This window comes from Patagioenas fasciata, chromosome 22 (assembly GCF_037038585.1).
Source record: "Patagioenas fasciata isolate bPatFas1 chromosome 22, bPatFas1.hap1, whole genome shotgun sequence".
Taxonomy (NCBI): Eukaryota; Metazoa; Chordata; class Aves; order Columbiformes; family Columbidae; genus Patagioenas; species Patagioenas fasciata.
Window position 1 is genome coordinate 5,105,803 of NC_092541.1, and position 14,754 is coordinate 5,120,556.

At 49.7% G+C, this 14,754-nt stretch overlaps 2 protein-coding genes across 3 annotated transcripts; one reads left to right on the forward strand and one right to left on the reverse strand.

Annotated features, from left to right (window-relative positions):
* Positions 1-2,765: 2,765 nt before the first annotated feature.
* LOC136111711 (feather keratin 1-like) lies at positions 2,766-9,525 on the reverse strand. Of its 2 annotated transcripts, XM_071798183.1 has the most exons (2): positions 9,453-9,525; positions 2,766-3,076 (listed from the first exon to the last, which is right to left on the reverse strand). In XM_071798183.1, the coding sequence occupies exon 2, from the start codon at positions 3,072-3,074 to the stop codon at positions 2,766-2,768; it is 309 nt and encodes a 102-aa protein (XP_071654284.1). In that variant the 5' UTR covers positions 3,075-3,076; positions 9,453-9,525. The 2 variants fall into 2 exon arrangements, with proteins under 2 accessions (XP_071654284.1, XP_065712130.2); XM_065856058.2 differs by lacking the exon at positions 9,453-9,525 and having other exon boundaries at positions 2,766-3,074.
* A 2,477-nt stretch (positions 9,526-12,002) lies between these two features.
* LOC136112024 (feather keratin 1-like) lies at positions 12,003-12,785 on the forward strand. Its single transcript, XM_065856507.2, has 2 exons — positions 12,003-12,081; positions 12,472-12,785. The coding sequence occupies exons 1-2, from the start codon at positions 12,003-12,005 to the stop codon at positions 12,783-12,785; spliced, it is 393 nt and encodes a 130-aa protein (XP_065712579.2).
* The last annotated feature ends 1,969 nt before the right edge of the window (positions 12,786-14,754 follow it).

Here is a 14,754-nt window from a genome sequence, read left to right on the forward strand (position 1 = left end):
TCAATGTGAGGTTTATGGAGTCTGGTGTAGTGCTGGAGGTATCTCCAAGTTCTACTGCATCCCAGCCCAATCCTCTGTGTCATCCTTTTCCCTGCAGACACTATCCCAGGATACCCATGTTGAGAAATGTTCCTCCTGGTGATTCTGGGAAGGAGTTCCTAGGGATGGTTGGGTAATGGTTGTTAACACAAAGATGTTTAAGTGAACAACTGTGGCCAGTCTTTTCAAAGTATGTGTTCTTAAGAGACTGGCCACGTATCCATCTGGTCCTGCGAAGTGGTGGGTGATTGTGTCTGCATCACTTTTTTCATTTTTTTCCATTTTTTCCCTTACCTTCTAGGAGTGTCCTTATCTTGACCCAAAGGCATTTTTCTCTCTTTTCCTTTCAAATGTCTCCCCACACTATTTGGAAAGTGGATGAAGAGAACAGTTGGTAGGTGATTAATGATGACTGGGTTCCACACACTACACAGAACAACAAGCAGTGCATGTCATCTTATCTTGTTCCTTCCGGTTCTTTGCCCAGAGCTTCCTGGGAACGTTTCTGGAGAGATGGAGCAGAGAGATGCACTGGCAGGAGAAAAGGCAGCAGGTGCAGGCTGAGTGTCTCCAAGGGCTGTCCAGTATGTCTCTAAAGCAGCGTGGTGAGCAGCAGCAAAGGCTGCAGAGAAGCTTGCAGATGGTGAAAGGGAGCTGCTCAACTGCTGTAGGACACAGCTGGGCAAGATGGCTCATGTTCTGGGGACTAAGGACACTCATCAGCATCCTCGTTGAGGAGATCTAGGGTAGTGACTATCCCAGTCTTCTGAGTACTCACCTGAAAGCACCTACAACAATGCTGCAATGCAAGAAAGATGTGTTGCAAGAAACACCTGGGCCAAGTGGACTGTGTTTAGCAGATGGTGTTCGAGGATGGTGAGGAGCTGGAGCACTTGTGTGGGGAGCAGTGTGTGGGGGCACGGGGCTTGCTGAGTGTGAAGACAATATATGGTGTGAGAACGAAGAGCATCTTTGGAGTAGCAATGGTGACATCCTGCAGAAGACAGATCTAGGCTCAACACTGGCAGCGTGTGGTTGGAGGACTAGAGACAATGGGCTCATGTTCAGACATGACAGGTTTGTACCTGGTAGGAAGAAAATGGTTTTCTGCAAAAGGTGGGTCAAGTAGTGAAAGAGGTTTCCCGGGGACATTGTCCAGTCACCCTCCTTGATCACTGTCACTGTTTAATGCAGGGCGACAACAGACTGTGGCAGATGGTCTCTTAACTCCCCTGCCTTCCCCACTAAGGAAAGTTAATAGGAGGAAAATGGAGAAAGATTTGCAAGTTGGAAAAGTTAAAATGCTTTACTAATGCTACTAATAAATAGAGAAAATAACACAAAATATGCAAAGCCATATACTGCCATAGCAGTAACTCTAAACCTGGGCCCTTTCTGGATATAATTCTTACCATTATCAGCTCCAGACCGAAGAGTCTGAAAAAACATGCAGCCAAAATCAGAAAAGTGCAGTTCCTTAGAAAAGCTTAGCTGAAGGGAAAATCCACTAAAAGAGAAACTGGTCTTGTTTTAAATAAAACTGGGACAGACACTCATAGCTAAACTCAATGAGCTCTGGAGGTTCTTTCCAGCTTGATCCTATGGTGCCAGGACAGTATTTTTGTGCCTTCTTGGCCCACTGGATACAGAGCCAGCAATGACGAGGAGGAGCTCAGGTTCTCAGGCAAGAAGACAGGCAGTGTGCGGGAGCTGTCCTGAATGCTCTGAGTAAGGCAAGACAAGATGGCAGAAGGCATCTCTGCACCAACTAGAAGATCGTACGATCTGTGCACCCCAGGTCTTGGGACAAGTTTTCCCAAAGATGGTGTGGCAGTATTTTCCCTTCCAGTTCTCCAGCTTTTCTTTTTCTCCTGGTCCTTCCCTCACCCCAAAATTCTACATCTCAAGGCTGGGGTTAGGACAGGTTCTCCTGGGCTTTCCTGGGACAGTATTGCCTCTGCCTTGTCAATAACACATTAATTCCTGCTTCTCCTGACTACTTGCTTCACAATGTTGAACTTCTCAAGGAAAAAGAAAAGGCGTATTCAACAAAGTGATGGTAGTGACTGAACTAACTTGTGTTGTTCTACCCCAGTATACCCCACATGGTCAGAGACGTTTAGAAACCAGAGGCTGCAACTTATTCATACCTAAGTGTAGTTGATACCAAAGTAGTTTACAGTCAGTGCACAACCTTCCCCAACAACCCAATCCCAGAACCAGCTGTGAGCAACATCTCTCTCCGTGGGAATCTTGGGAGAGCATATGCAGGGGAAAGGATGAGACAAAGGCACAGACTGGGATGCGGAAGAGCTTTAATGAATCCAATAGAAAATAAGGTAGCTCTGAGTGGAATCCCCAGTACAGGGACCACAATGGGTAGACAGGCATGTGTGAACCAAGTCTGTGGAAGAGATTCAACCAGGTGTCTATCTGTCTTCCCCACAGAGGGAGCAGGGCCAGTAAGTCCTCCCTAAGCTGGCTTTGTGAGGCTCACAGCCCAGGGTAGCACAAGAGAACAAGGACACGAGAGGAACAGGAGACACTGAAAGAGGGGAAAGGCAGCATGAGCAGTGCTTTCTGAGAGCCCAGGCTGGCCCCATCCTTTTGCAAGGGGTGCTGGAGTTGCTCAGCCCCTCTGAAACCAAAAACCTGATGCTCCATCTCCCGTCCTGTACCATATTGTCTGTCCTTGGAGGCCATCCCCAGGGCCATCACCAGCAGCTTTAGCAGGGGAAACGCCTCCTCGTGCCACAAATGCCACTGCCAAAGCCAGAGAGACCAAAGCCCCCGGAGTTGATGGGCACTCCCTGAGAGCTGAGGATGCTGCCAACAGCAGCGGAGGTGGAGGATCCCACGGCGGTGTTCTGCGGGAAGGAGCTGAGGATGGGGCCGGGCAGGGTTACCACCACGGGGGAGGGCTGGATGAAGACTCTGGAGTCCTGGCACTGCTGGACACAGGGCTCATTGCAGCTGTTGGCCAGCGGGGTTGGGCCACAGGGCTGGCAGGGCAGGCACGGGTTGTAGCAGGACATGTCTTGTGGCTGGAGTTGCACCTGAAAGACAGGACAGGGGGAGGCACAGCATGAGGGATTGCATAGTATCAGCCTTTCTCCCAACCATGAGAGAGCCATGGAACAAACTGGAGATGAGAGTTGGAGGCTGTGTAGGTGACCCACAGGCTTTTTCCTCAGAAGACCCCTGCCAAGAGTGACCAGGGAGATCCCCACCTAGCCCACAGCTCAGGAGACACTTCAGCCAAACCCCAGAGTCTCTCCTTGTCACACGTTCTGCCCCCTTCCCGCTCCCATGGCAAGTAGCATGGACCCTGCATGGGACATAGAGGCAGTTACTCCCTGAGAAATCCTAGAGGAGGAGGAGGCAGAGGAAGAGAATGGTTGTCCAACTCACCTCAGTCCCAAGGAGATGGAGGTGAGAGGAGTGGATGAGAGAGTGAGGAGAAGGACCCACTTTTATACTGCTCCTGCACCGCCCCAGGCCCACAATCACTGCACGCAGGCAGTAATTTTCCAATCGACTCACTTCCAAAGCAAAATATCTTAATTACTGACATAGGTTGTGTTTTGGTTTCTGTCAACGCTCCCATTTCATTTCCTCATTTCTGCCATGCCACCTAGGCCATGGCTGCTCATTTCAAACACCGTATGAGAAATGCGAGGATTTCCCATGGAAGAAAACAGCAATACTGGCTGAAAACTTGCTTCAGCTGGAGCCCTGTTGAGCAGGCTTCTTCCACACAAAAAAGGGTTGTTTTGGGGCTCAGGACAATGCCTTATTCCTCCCACTCTCCTCACACAACAATGCACTTTGGCTGCACACTTTGGACCTGACCAGCTAGAGACACAATGATCTGGCCACTTTTCCAAACACTCTGACCACCCTTTGAGCCCCTTGAGCTGTGGGAGTGCCGGCAAGAATGTCACACTGAGACCAAAGGCCATTAGGGCTTCCAGGAGCTGTGTACTCGGGTCCAGCCCAGTGATCAGAGCTGGTTTTCCTGGGGCTGGGATGGAGCTGCCCTGGCCTCAGGGGAATTTATCCCTATGTGGGATACAGGACTGTAGACAGCATGCACTCCTGGTTTGGACTCACACCAAAAATCCTAACACACGGCCAATCCAAAGTTAGAGTGTGACTCACCATGGGTAGGGAGAGTCGATCCCAGGTAGCTTGCCTGCTGAAGGCACTCCCATGGCCTCTTGGGATGTACCCCAGCTGACTCCATGTCTGCAGGGCAGGGAAGTGCATTGCCTCTGAAGTTTTCTCAGAGCTGTTTTTCTACCCAGGTCCCTTCTGATCCCGTCCCCTCCCTGGGCATCCCTGGCATGTTGAACTGCAGAGTCCTGGCAGCCCTCGCTCACTGAGGGGATGAGGGAAGCTTCATGCCTCTCCAATGGTATTGGGATGTGCTCCAAGCTGAGAAGGTCTTGGGAAGCTCAGGACAAGATATAGTGTGAGACCCAGGAATGAGTCCCAGCTGGTGGGACATCCATTTTGCAACCCTTTCTTTCCCTCCATGGAGCATTCAGGGAAGTCCCCTACCACAGCCTGGTCTCTGGTCATGAATATGAAACCTTTGCTTCCATTCCCTTCCACCACTGAGTCTCTGCTCAGAGATGATCAAGCCCCAAAGGCACACCTACCCTAAGGAGGTTTGAGGCCTCTAAGATCACAGTTCAGTCCGCAGTCCATACTGATGCACGACATTCTTATTCTTTAGATGCAGGACTTGCTTTTCGTCCTGCTTGAATGCCAGGAGCCTCCGGTGGCCCTGTCCTCTAGATGGTTTTAGATCAGGGTGTCCAACTCATTTTCACCAGGGTCCACATCAGCCTTGCAGTTACCTTACAAAGGGCCAAATGGAATTTTAGGGCTGTATAAATGTAATTACTCCTACTAAGGGGCTCTTGGTGCCCCTTGCAAGACTCCAAGCATGCTGAACTTTGGTTTTTCTAGCAGTGGCCCAACATACGTAGGAATTATTTCCACATTCCTCCTTAGCAGCTTTTGCCTCCTTCCACCTCTGGAATTTTGCCTTTTGATTGTGGTGCATCTTCTTGACTACCTGTCATGGTTTATCCCAAGCTTCAACACAATGATAGCTGCTCACTCACCCCCTTTCCCCTACACTCCAGTAAGGGAGAAAATCGAAAGAGAAGGGAAAAACTTGGACTGAGAAAAACACAATATAATAAAATTATACAATACTAATATGCTACTAGAAAATTTATATATAAAATAGAAATAAAAGATAATCAGCGCAATTCCTCAATGAATTCCTTGCACACTGAGCAGCCAGGCCCAGGAAGCAACTCGGTCCCAACAGCTGATCCCAAAGAGAGGAGAAAGAGGAAAATGCCAGAAAGGCTCAGAGGCCTCTGCAAAACAGCAAAATGCTGAACTAAACTTCCTGAAGCAAACTGCCCTGGCTGTGCCCCAGGGTAAGGAAGAGAGAGAGAGAAGCCAGAAGGTCCTGACTCCTTGAGTATGAAGCCTGACACTAATGGGCTCAAATACTCTTAGTGTACAGTCTGGATGTCAGTCAAGCTCTGCCCCATCCATCCCCCCTTCCTCGCTGCCTCACACCCATGGCCAGAGTGCTCAAAATGTCCTTTGCTCACAGACCAGAGCAATTAAAAACATTAACTCTGTGCTGGGATGTTATCTCTTTTTCTGAAACCAAGTCCAAGTAATGACTGTGCTACCTATGAAGAAGAAAGTTTTCTAACTGCATGAAGAAAGTTAACTCATTTTCAGTCAAATCAGCACACTAACCCACTTAGCCAAAGCCAGTCTGCTGAGGTGTCTGCTTGTTTTCCTGAATAAGTGGCTGAACACTTCTTGCTCTTGGACCACGAGGTCCCTAAGGTGCTGCCAGCTTTTCTGAGCTCTTTTGTGCTTCAGAGTTGCCACCATGGCATCCTCCCTACCAGCTGCCTAACTAGGCTGAAGTCAGTATATCTCAAGTCCAAGGGGTCTATTCTGCTACTTACTTTCCTCCCTGCCATCAAGTTGTGAACTCCAGTGTTTCCCCACTCTGAAAATCAAGGTTTCCCTTGATTCCAATGTTCCTGATCACTCCTTCCCCCTTAAGGGCAGCTGTGCATCACCCATCCTTTCCCCATGACAGACTCACAGGATCCTTGACATTAGAAAGGGCCTCAGGAGATCACTTAGTCCTACCAGTCCTGGTCAAAGCAGAATCAGCCTTTGGAGGATGCTCAGGTACAAGTCCTGTCAAGCTCTGAATATCTACAAGGATGCAGAAGCCATAACCTGTCTGTGGCAAACCCAGACGGTGCTTGACCACCCTCACACTAACAAAGTATTTTCTGATGTTTCTGTGGAATTTCCTGTATTACAAGAGGTGCTCATGACCTCTCATCCATCCACTGGCTATGACTCAGGAGTGTCTGGCTCTATGTTCTTGACTCCTTCCCATCAGCTCTTTTACCTATTGCTAGGAAGCATGTCCTGGGGACTTCTCTCTCCTCCAGGGTGAACAACCCCACCTCTCACAGTTCCTCCTGCCTCGGGGGCTCCAGTCACTTCATGGGCTCTGTGGCTCCTTGCTGGACTCTTACCAGTATGGCTGTGCGTGTCTCATACTGGGGAGCCATGAACTGGACACTCGTCATGGCAGCTGTGGTCTCAGCAGTGCTGAAGCATAAAAAGGGATCAACTTTGGAAGCTTGACAAGTGGGTCCATGTGAAACTCATGAGGTTTAATAAGGCCCATTGCAAGGTTCTGCAAATGGGGTGGGCCAGCCCCTGGTATCAATGCAGGCTGGGGGATGAAAGGATTCATTGTAGCCCTGTGGAGAAGGAATTGGGGGTACTAGTGGATGAAAACCTGGACATCAGCAAGGAATCTGCTCACAGCCCAGAAAGTCAATTGTACATTGGGCTGAAAAAAAAAAAGTGAGGCCAGAGGGAGGTGATTCTGCCCTTCTCTGCTTCTCTTTGTACCCTTGCACTAACCTCAGACAGGCCTTTGTTTTGTTTCGCTGTAGATATTTTTTACAGTCTCTAGTCACTTCATGCCAGCCTTGAAGGCATTATTTTGCCAGAATAAATTTGGTTCTTGCCAGTAAAGTGTAAACTTGGCCTTTTCTTGCAGATGTCCATGATGTTCTGTAGCTGCTTTTGTTTTCATTAAGTAGAAAAAGGAGCAGTGGGTGTGCGAAGACTCTCCTCCTTAGACTGGCCATCTAAGGAACATTCCTTGGGGACTGAGACACCTCTACAAACTGGAAAACAATCTGGATACTCTTGAGAGTCCTCACTTTCTAATGGATTGGGAAGATGCACATTTTGAGTTATCACTCTAAAGTATTGGGATCTGACATCCTTGAGTTAGAGTCTGCTGTGTAGTAATCAATTCCTAACTGGTATTCAAAGCAGTTTTATGATGTTGTGGGAGTGCTGGAAAATTTTGGATGAGCCCCATTTGTTGTTGTTGTTCTGCAAACAGTTCTGGTTAGAATAAAATCTGTTTGGAGCTAATTGCCTGACTAAACTTATTTTTGGGATGCCTCTGTGACACAACCTTCCTGCTGTGGGCATGGATATCTGTCAGTACATCATGTTACTCGAAGTTCCTTCTAAAAACCTAACCTCCCAGTCTGCTTAGCACTCATCAGATGACATCTCTCATGCAAGAAAGACCTTGACCAAGTGGTACAAGCTGCGGAGCCAGGATGGTGTGAAGGCTGGAGCAATGCTCTGAAGAGCAGAGGCTGAGGGAACAAGGCTCACTGAACGTGGAGTAAGGAATGTTTTGGTGGGAGGTATAAAATCATTCTACAGAAGCAATGGACACTGAACTATGTCATACAATTCTATCAAACCCCAGAAGGGTGGTGAAGTTTAGAAAGCAGAGGGTCACCCCAAGTAAGGTTAAGCACACTCACAGCAAGCCTGTGTTAACAGTCACTGCAAAACCATTTTCAACAACCCCTTCCCAGAACCACACCTGAGGACCAGGTCTGACCCTGGGCATCATGTGAGAGCATCTGCAGGGGAAAGGAAGACACACAGGCATGAGCTGGGATGCAGCAGAACTTTAATGGGGCAAAAGAAGAAAATTAGGTTGATCCAAGTGGAGACCCCAGTGCAATGAACACCAAGGGCAGACAGGAGTCTGTGACCCAAGGCTGTGGTGGAGACCCTGCCAGATATTTATTTGTCTGCCCCACTGAGGGAGCAGGGCCAGCAGGTCCTCCCCAGGCTAGCTTTGTGGGACACAGCCCAGGGAAGCACAAGAGAACAAGAACACAAGAGGAACAGAAGACACAGGAAGAGGGGAAAGGTGGCATGGCCCATGCTTTCTGAGAGCCCAGGCTGGCCCCATCCTTTTGCAAAGGGTGCTGGAGTTGCTCCAGCCTCTCTGAAAGCAACAACCTGATGTTCTGTCTCCAGTCGAGTATCATCTTGTGTGTCCCTGGGGGCCTTCCCCAGGGCCATCACCAGCAGCTTTAACACGGGAAACACCTCCTCGTGCCACAGATGCCGCTGCCCAAGCCAGAGAGACCAAAGCCCCCGGAGCTGATGGGCACTCCCTGAGAGCTGAGGATGCTGCCAACAGCAGCGGAGGTGGAGGATCCCACGGCGGTGTTCTGCGGGAAGGAACTGAGGATGGGGCCAGGCAGGGTCACCACCACGGGGGAGGGCTGGATGTAAACGTGGGAGTCCTGGCACTGCAGGACACAGGGCTCATTGCAGCTGTTGGCCAGTGGGGTTGGGCCAGAGGACTGGCAGGGCAGGCACGGGTTGTAGCAGGACATGTCTTGTGGCTGGAGCTGCACCTGTGAGAGGAGGCAGGGGAAAAAAATCACAAGGGATGATGAAGAGCAGCTTGTCACCCCAAAACATTGGGAACCACAAGCTGGAGAACAGAGCTGGAGGCTGTGTAGGGAGGTCTATCGGATTCACCTTCCTTTTTAGCCCAAAAGAATCCTGTCAGTAGCGACCAAGCCCAGGGAGATCCCTTCCTAGCCCACAGCCCAGGAGACACCTAACTAAGCACAGCCTCTCTCCATGTCACACCTTCTCAGCCTTTCCCTCTGCCATGATAATCCGTTCTTGGACCCACTGTAGGACAAATGGACACGTAAACTTGAGATGGGAGGTGGAAGCGTTGCAGAGGTGAGGTTCACAGTTTTCACCTTGCCCTCAACCCAAAAGATCCCTTCTAAGGGCAACTAAGCCTAGGGAGTTCACCACCTAGATGATAGCTCAGCTTGTCCAAACCCTATCCCATTTCTGTGTTCCATTTTCTGCTCCTATACCTCTCCTGTGATAAGTAGTCCCATGACACAGCATAGGACAGAGAGTGTGCGTTGAAATCCAGGAGGGAGGACAGGGAGGAGAAGAAAGAGCTTTAGACTCACCTTGTTCCCAAGGAGATGGAGGCAAGAGAAATGGATGAGAGAGTGAGGAGAAGGACCCACTTTTATACTGCTTCTGCACCCCCTTAGGCCCACAGTCACTGCATATGGCAGTAATTTTCCAACAGACTCACCTCCAAAGCAAAATATTCTACCTAACTGAACTGGTTGCGTTTGAGTTTTCATCAATGATGCCATTTAACTTCCTCATTTCTGACATGCTTATTCTACCACACAAGTCCTTTCATGTGGTGGGATTCCGGTTCGAGTATATCCTCGGCAGTGTCTTGTCAGTGCAGGATGCCTCCTAAGTTCTGCAGGGGTCCATTGCTGGCAGGGGATGTTGTCTTGAGCTGGCAAATTGTTTGCAACTCCCTTTGCAGGAAGAGGCCCAGCTCTGGCCTGTGCTGCACATGTCTGCAGAGGAACCAACAACTCCACTTCACTAAGGACATTCAACTCACATCTCTCTCCTCCCTCTCCCTGTGCTTGATCCAACACTCAGTGGCCATTGTATCTGCTGGTAGACAGTCTGTGCCAACGATTTCTTCTGTCTTCCCTTTGATGCTCTTTGCTCTGGGGACAACATTTGCGAGGTTGTCTGAATGTGCATTTCAATGTCCACATGGCATTGAACCAGACAGATAATGCGGAATGTAAGAAGAAGGTCTTTCACTGGATATTCAACAACAAAAGGGAGGTTGGTGCAAAGGCTGCTTCAGTGGGGGCAGGGGTTATAGGAAAGGCAGAGGTACTCCAAGGGTTCTTGGCATTGGTATTTACTTACAGGATTTGCTATCTAAACATCCAGCTCCTGAACAAAGAAACAGAGTCTCCTGAGTCCTGCTCCAGTGAAAGAAAAAGTGGTAATAGGCCCCGATTGCAATATGGGAAATTCCAGAGAAACGTCAGAAAATACTTTGCTAGTGTGAGTGTGGTCATGCACCGTCTGGTGTTGTCACAAACAGTTTATGGCTTCTGTATCCTTGTAGGTATTCAGAGCTTGACAGGACTTGGCCCTGAGCATCCTCCAAAGGCTGACTGTGCTTTCAGTGGGGATGGTTGGACTAGAAGATCTACTGAAGTTCATTCCAACCTCAATATCCCTTGATTCCATCATGATGAAAGGACGGGTGATGCACAGCTGCCCCTAGGAGGGAAGAATTGGTTGGGAATATTGGAATTAAGGATGGTCATAGCTATCACACTGAAGAAACTGAGTGTTCAAGACCTGATGACAGGGAGGAAAGTGAGTAGCAGAGTAGAGTCCCTGGATTTCAGGTACGCTGACTTCAGCCTCATGTGTCAGATGGTGGGGAGGATGCCATGGTGGCAGTTGTGAGAAGCAAAATGGCTCAGAACATCTGGCCTTCTCCTGGGCGTTAGGGCTTAACTTCACATCCTTTCCTATAGCTCAAATGCCTCCTCGGACTGGATAAAAACCCAGCACCATGAAAGAAGCAAGGACACTTCCTTAATTTCCCCAACATAATAGAACTCTCAGGATCCTGCAGTGCCATGTCCCTGAGGATGCCCAGGGCGGGGATGTGCCCAGAAGTGCCCGGGGTACAAAACCAGCTCTCAGACCACATCAAACAGGCAATTCACTTCCCTGCCCTGCAGACACAGAGATAGCTGTGACACATCCCAGAACGCCCAGGGAGTGCCTTCAGCAGACAAGCCTCGTGGGGTAGACTCTATTCCACCCATGACAAGTCACACTCTTATTTTAGATTGGCTGTGCGTCAGGATTTTGGTCAAGTCTGGAGTGTGTGCTGTCTGTTCATCCATGACTCATGGAGGGCTGAATTCCCTGCCAGGGCAGCTCCATCCCTGACCTAGGAAATTCATCTCCAAGCACTGGGCTGTACATCAGTGCACAGCTGCAGGCAGCACCAATGGCCATTGCCTTCAGCATGACCTTCCCTCTGGCACTGCCACAGTTCAGGGGGCTCACAGCACAGTCTTTGTGCTTTGGAAAAGTGTCTCCTGCTGGTCAGTGTCTAGAGCGTATAGCCAAAGTGCACCATGACGTGAGGAGAATGGGAGGAACAAGGTGTTCTCCCAAACCCGAACACATCCCTCATGTAGTCAGGTGGTACGTGACTCCGTGTGGATTGTTGAGGAAACATGGGGAGCGCAACATTCTCATTCCGTAAGCCTACTGAAGCCACTGGTTGAGAACCCTCAGAGATTACCTTGAGAGGGGACAACACTGCCAAACAAATAGACGGAAAGAGGAGAGGACTATATTTGTGAGAACTTATGTGCACCTTGGTGCAAATTAATCCGATTTCCCTAGATCCATGCCCTCTACCTGCACAGATCCTCCAGCACTCATGAAGTGGTCCTACCAGGGAAATCCTCAGGTTTTTCATCTGGATACTTGAAAGGAGTCACTGAGACCTAGTGGCCATGCCAGAAATGAGGAAATGAAATGGCGGCATTGACAGAAACAAACCTGAACCTGTGCCATTAGGTAGGATATTTTGCTTTGGAGGTGAGTCTGTTGGAAAATTACTGCCCACGTGCAGTGATTGTGGGCCTGGGGCAATGCAGGAGCAGTATAAAAGCAGATCCTTTTCCTCACTCTCTCATTCACTCCTCTCATCTCCATCTCCTTTGGAACAAGGTGAGTCTGAAGCTCTTTCTCCTTTCGCTCCTCCTCCTCTTCTGCTTCTAATTTTCTCAGCCCATTCCTGCTCCTTTGTCTTATGCTGGTCCATGGTATTCTTCTTTGGGGTGACAAAAGGGGTCAGACAATGTTGCATGACGAGGCGCTGGGACTTTGATGAAGTGATAGGCTATGCAAGGATTACCCTGGACTCCGTTTCTCTAGGCAGAGAGTTCTGGGCTGAATGGAGCAAGAAATCTGTGGGGCACCTACACAGCCTCCAGCTCTCACCTCCATCTTGCCGTGGCTTGTCTCCCTTGTAGTGCAGAGACAGGCTGCTCCTCATGCACCTCTTCATTTTGTTTCCCCCTGCTCTCTCTCTTTCCCAGGCGCAGCTCCAGCCACAAGACATGTCCTGCTACAACCAGTGCCTGCCCTGCCAGTCCTCTGGCCCAACCCCGCTGGCCAACAGCTGCAATGAGCCCTGTGTCCTGCAGTGCCAGGACTCCCACGTTTACATCCAGCCCTCCCCTGTGGTGGTGACCCTGCCTGGCCCCATCCTCAGCTCCTTCCCGCAGAACACCGCCGTGGGATCCTCCACCTCTGCTGCTGTTGGCAGCATCCTCAGCTCTCAGGGAGTGCCCATCAGCTCCGGGGGCTTTGGTCTCTCTGGCTTGGGCAGCGGCATCTGCGGCACAAGGAGGAGGTGTTTCCCCTGTTAAAGCTGCTGTCGATGGCCCTGGGGAAGGCCCCCACGGACACACAGGATGATACTGAACTGGGGAAAGAGCATCGGGTTGTTGGTTTCAGATGGGCTGAGCAATCCCAGCACCCCTTGCAAGAGAACAGGGCCAGCCTGGGCTCTCAGAAAGCATGACCCATGCCGCCTTTTCCCTCTTTCAGTGTCTCCTGTTCCTCTCGTGTCCTTGTTCTCTTGTGCTACCCTGAGCTGAGAGCCCCACACAGCCAGCCTAGGGAGGACCTGCTGACCCTGCTCCCTTTGTGACTCCAGCAAATAGACCCCTAGTGGGATGTGCATCACAGCCATGAGGCACAGACTCTCATCTACCCCTGGTTCTCTCTCCACTCACAGTGACCTTGTTTCCATCTTTTGAATCATTAAAGTGCTGCTGCACCTGAGCCCATTTCTCTGTGTCATTCTTTCCCCTGCAGATTCTCTCCATAGGATTCCAGGAGACACATGTTTCTTGGGATTTAGGAGGGGGTTGTTGGGGATGGTTTTGCACTGACTGTTAACAGAGGTTTGCTTTGGGTATGCTTAGTCATGCTTTAGGTTGTCCTCTCCTTTATAAAGTTCACTTCCTATCTTTGGCTAGATAGAATTATCCAATGCAGTTCAATGACCATAGCTACTCAGGAGATGTATTTAGCTCTCCTATAAAAGCCTTCCCTAAACCACGCTCAGAAAGCCTTGTTCCCTCAAACTCTTCTCCCAAGCCACATAAATTGGACTCTGCTCCATCCTGGTCCCCCTGTGTTTAGTTTAGTCCTGTCGGTCAAGTTCTTTCATCGAATCACCAGGCTGGAAAAGGCCTTTAAAATCACTGGGTCATTAGTTGCGCTAAACCATGTCCCTAAGCACCACAGCTACATGTCTTTCAAACACCTACAGGGATGGCTACTCAACCACTTCCCTGGGCAGCCTGTTCCAATGCTTGGTAACCTGTCCTGTGAATAAATTTTTCCTAATTTCCAATATAAACCTCAGCTGGGGAAACCTGAGGCCATATCTTCTTGTCCTATTACTTGCTGCTTAGAAGAAGAGAGCAACAACCTCCATGCTACAACTTCCTTTCAGGCAGTTGCAGAGAGCAATGTCTCCCCTCAGCTCCTGTTCTCCAGCTGAACCCCCCAGGTCCCTCAGCCGCTCCCATCACACTTGTGCTCCAGCCCCTCACTCACTCCATTCCCTTTTCTCAACTCGCTCCAACACCTCAAGGCCTTTCTTGGCTTGAGGGCCCCAAATTGACCTGAGGATTTGAGAGGTGGTCTCACCAGTTCCCAATCCAGGGACACAATCAGTACCCTGGTCCTGCTGGCCACACCAGTGCTGATACAAGCCAGGATGCTGGTGGTCTTCTTTCCCATTTGTCACACACTGGGCAGCTATTTTCTAACACCCTACGTCCTTTTCTGCCAGTCAGCTTTCCAGCCACTGTTTCCCAAGACTGTAGCATTGCATGAGGTTGCTGCAGGACCGGCGCTTGGTCTTGTTGAACCTCAGACAATTAGCCTCAGCCCAACAATCCATCCAGTCCATATACCTCTGTAAAGACTTTCTGTTCTCAAGTAGATCAACAGCCCCACTCAACTTCGTGTCATCTGCAAACTTTCTGAGGATGCACTTGATCCTCTCCTCCAGATCATTTATGAAGAGGTTAAACCCAACTGGCCCCAAAACTGAATCCTGGGGAGCATCACTTATGACCAGCCACCAACTCGATTTGACTCCGTTCACCAAAACTCTTTTGGTCTGGCCATTCACCCAGTTTTTTACCCCAGTGTAGAGTGTGCCCGTCTGAGCCATGTGCAAGCAGCTTTTCCAGCAAAATGCTGGAAAAGGCTTTACTAAGTGCAGCTAAACAACATCCACAGCCTTTCTCCAATGCACTAAATGGGTCATCTTGTTGTAGAAGGAGTTCAGGCTAGTCAAGCGTGACCTGCCTTTCA

Coding starts and splice junctions, on each gene's coding strand:
- LOC136111711 (XM_071798183.1), bottom strand. CDS start 3,074: ATGTCCTGCTACAACCCGTGCCTGCCCTGCCAGCCCTGTGGCCCAACC.
- LOC136112024 (XM_065856507.2), top strand. CDS start 12,003: ATGCAGGAGCAGTATAAAAGCAGATCCTTTTCCTCACTCTCTCATTCA. Junction 12,082..12,471: donor TCCATCTCCTTTGGAACAAG/GTGAGTCTGAAG, acceptor TCCAGCCACAAG/ACATGTCCTGCTACAACCAG.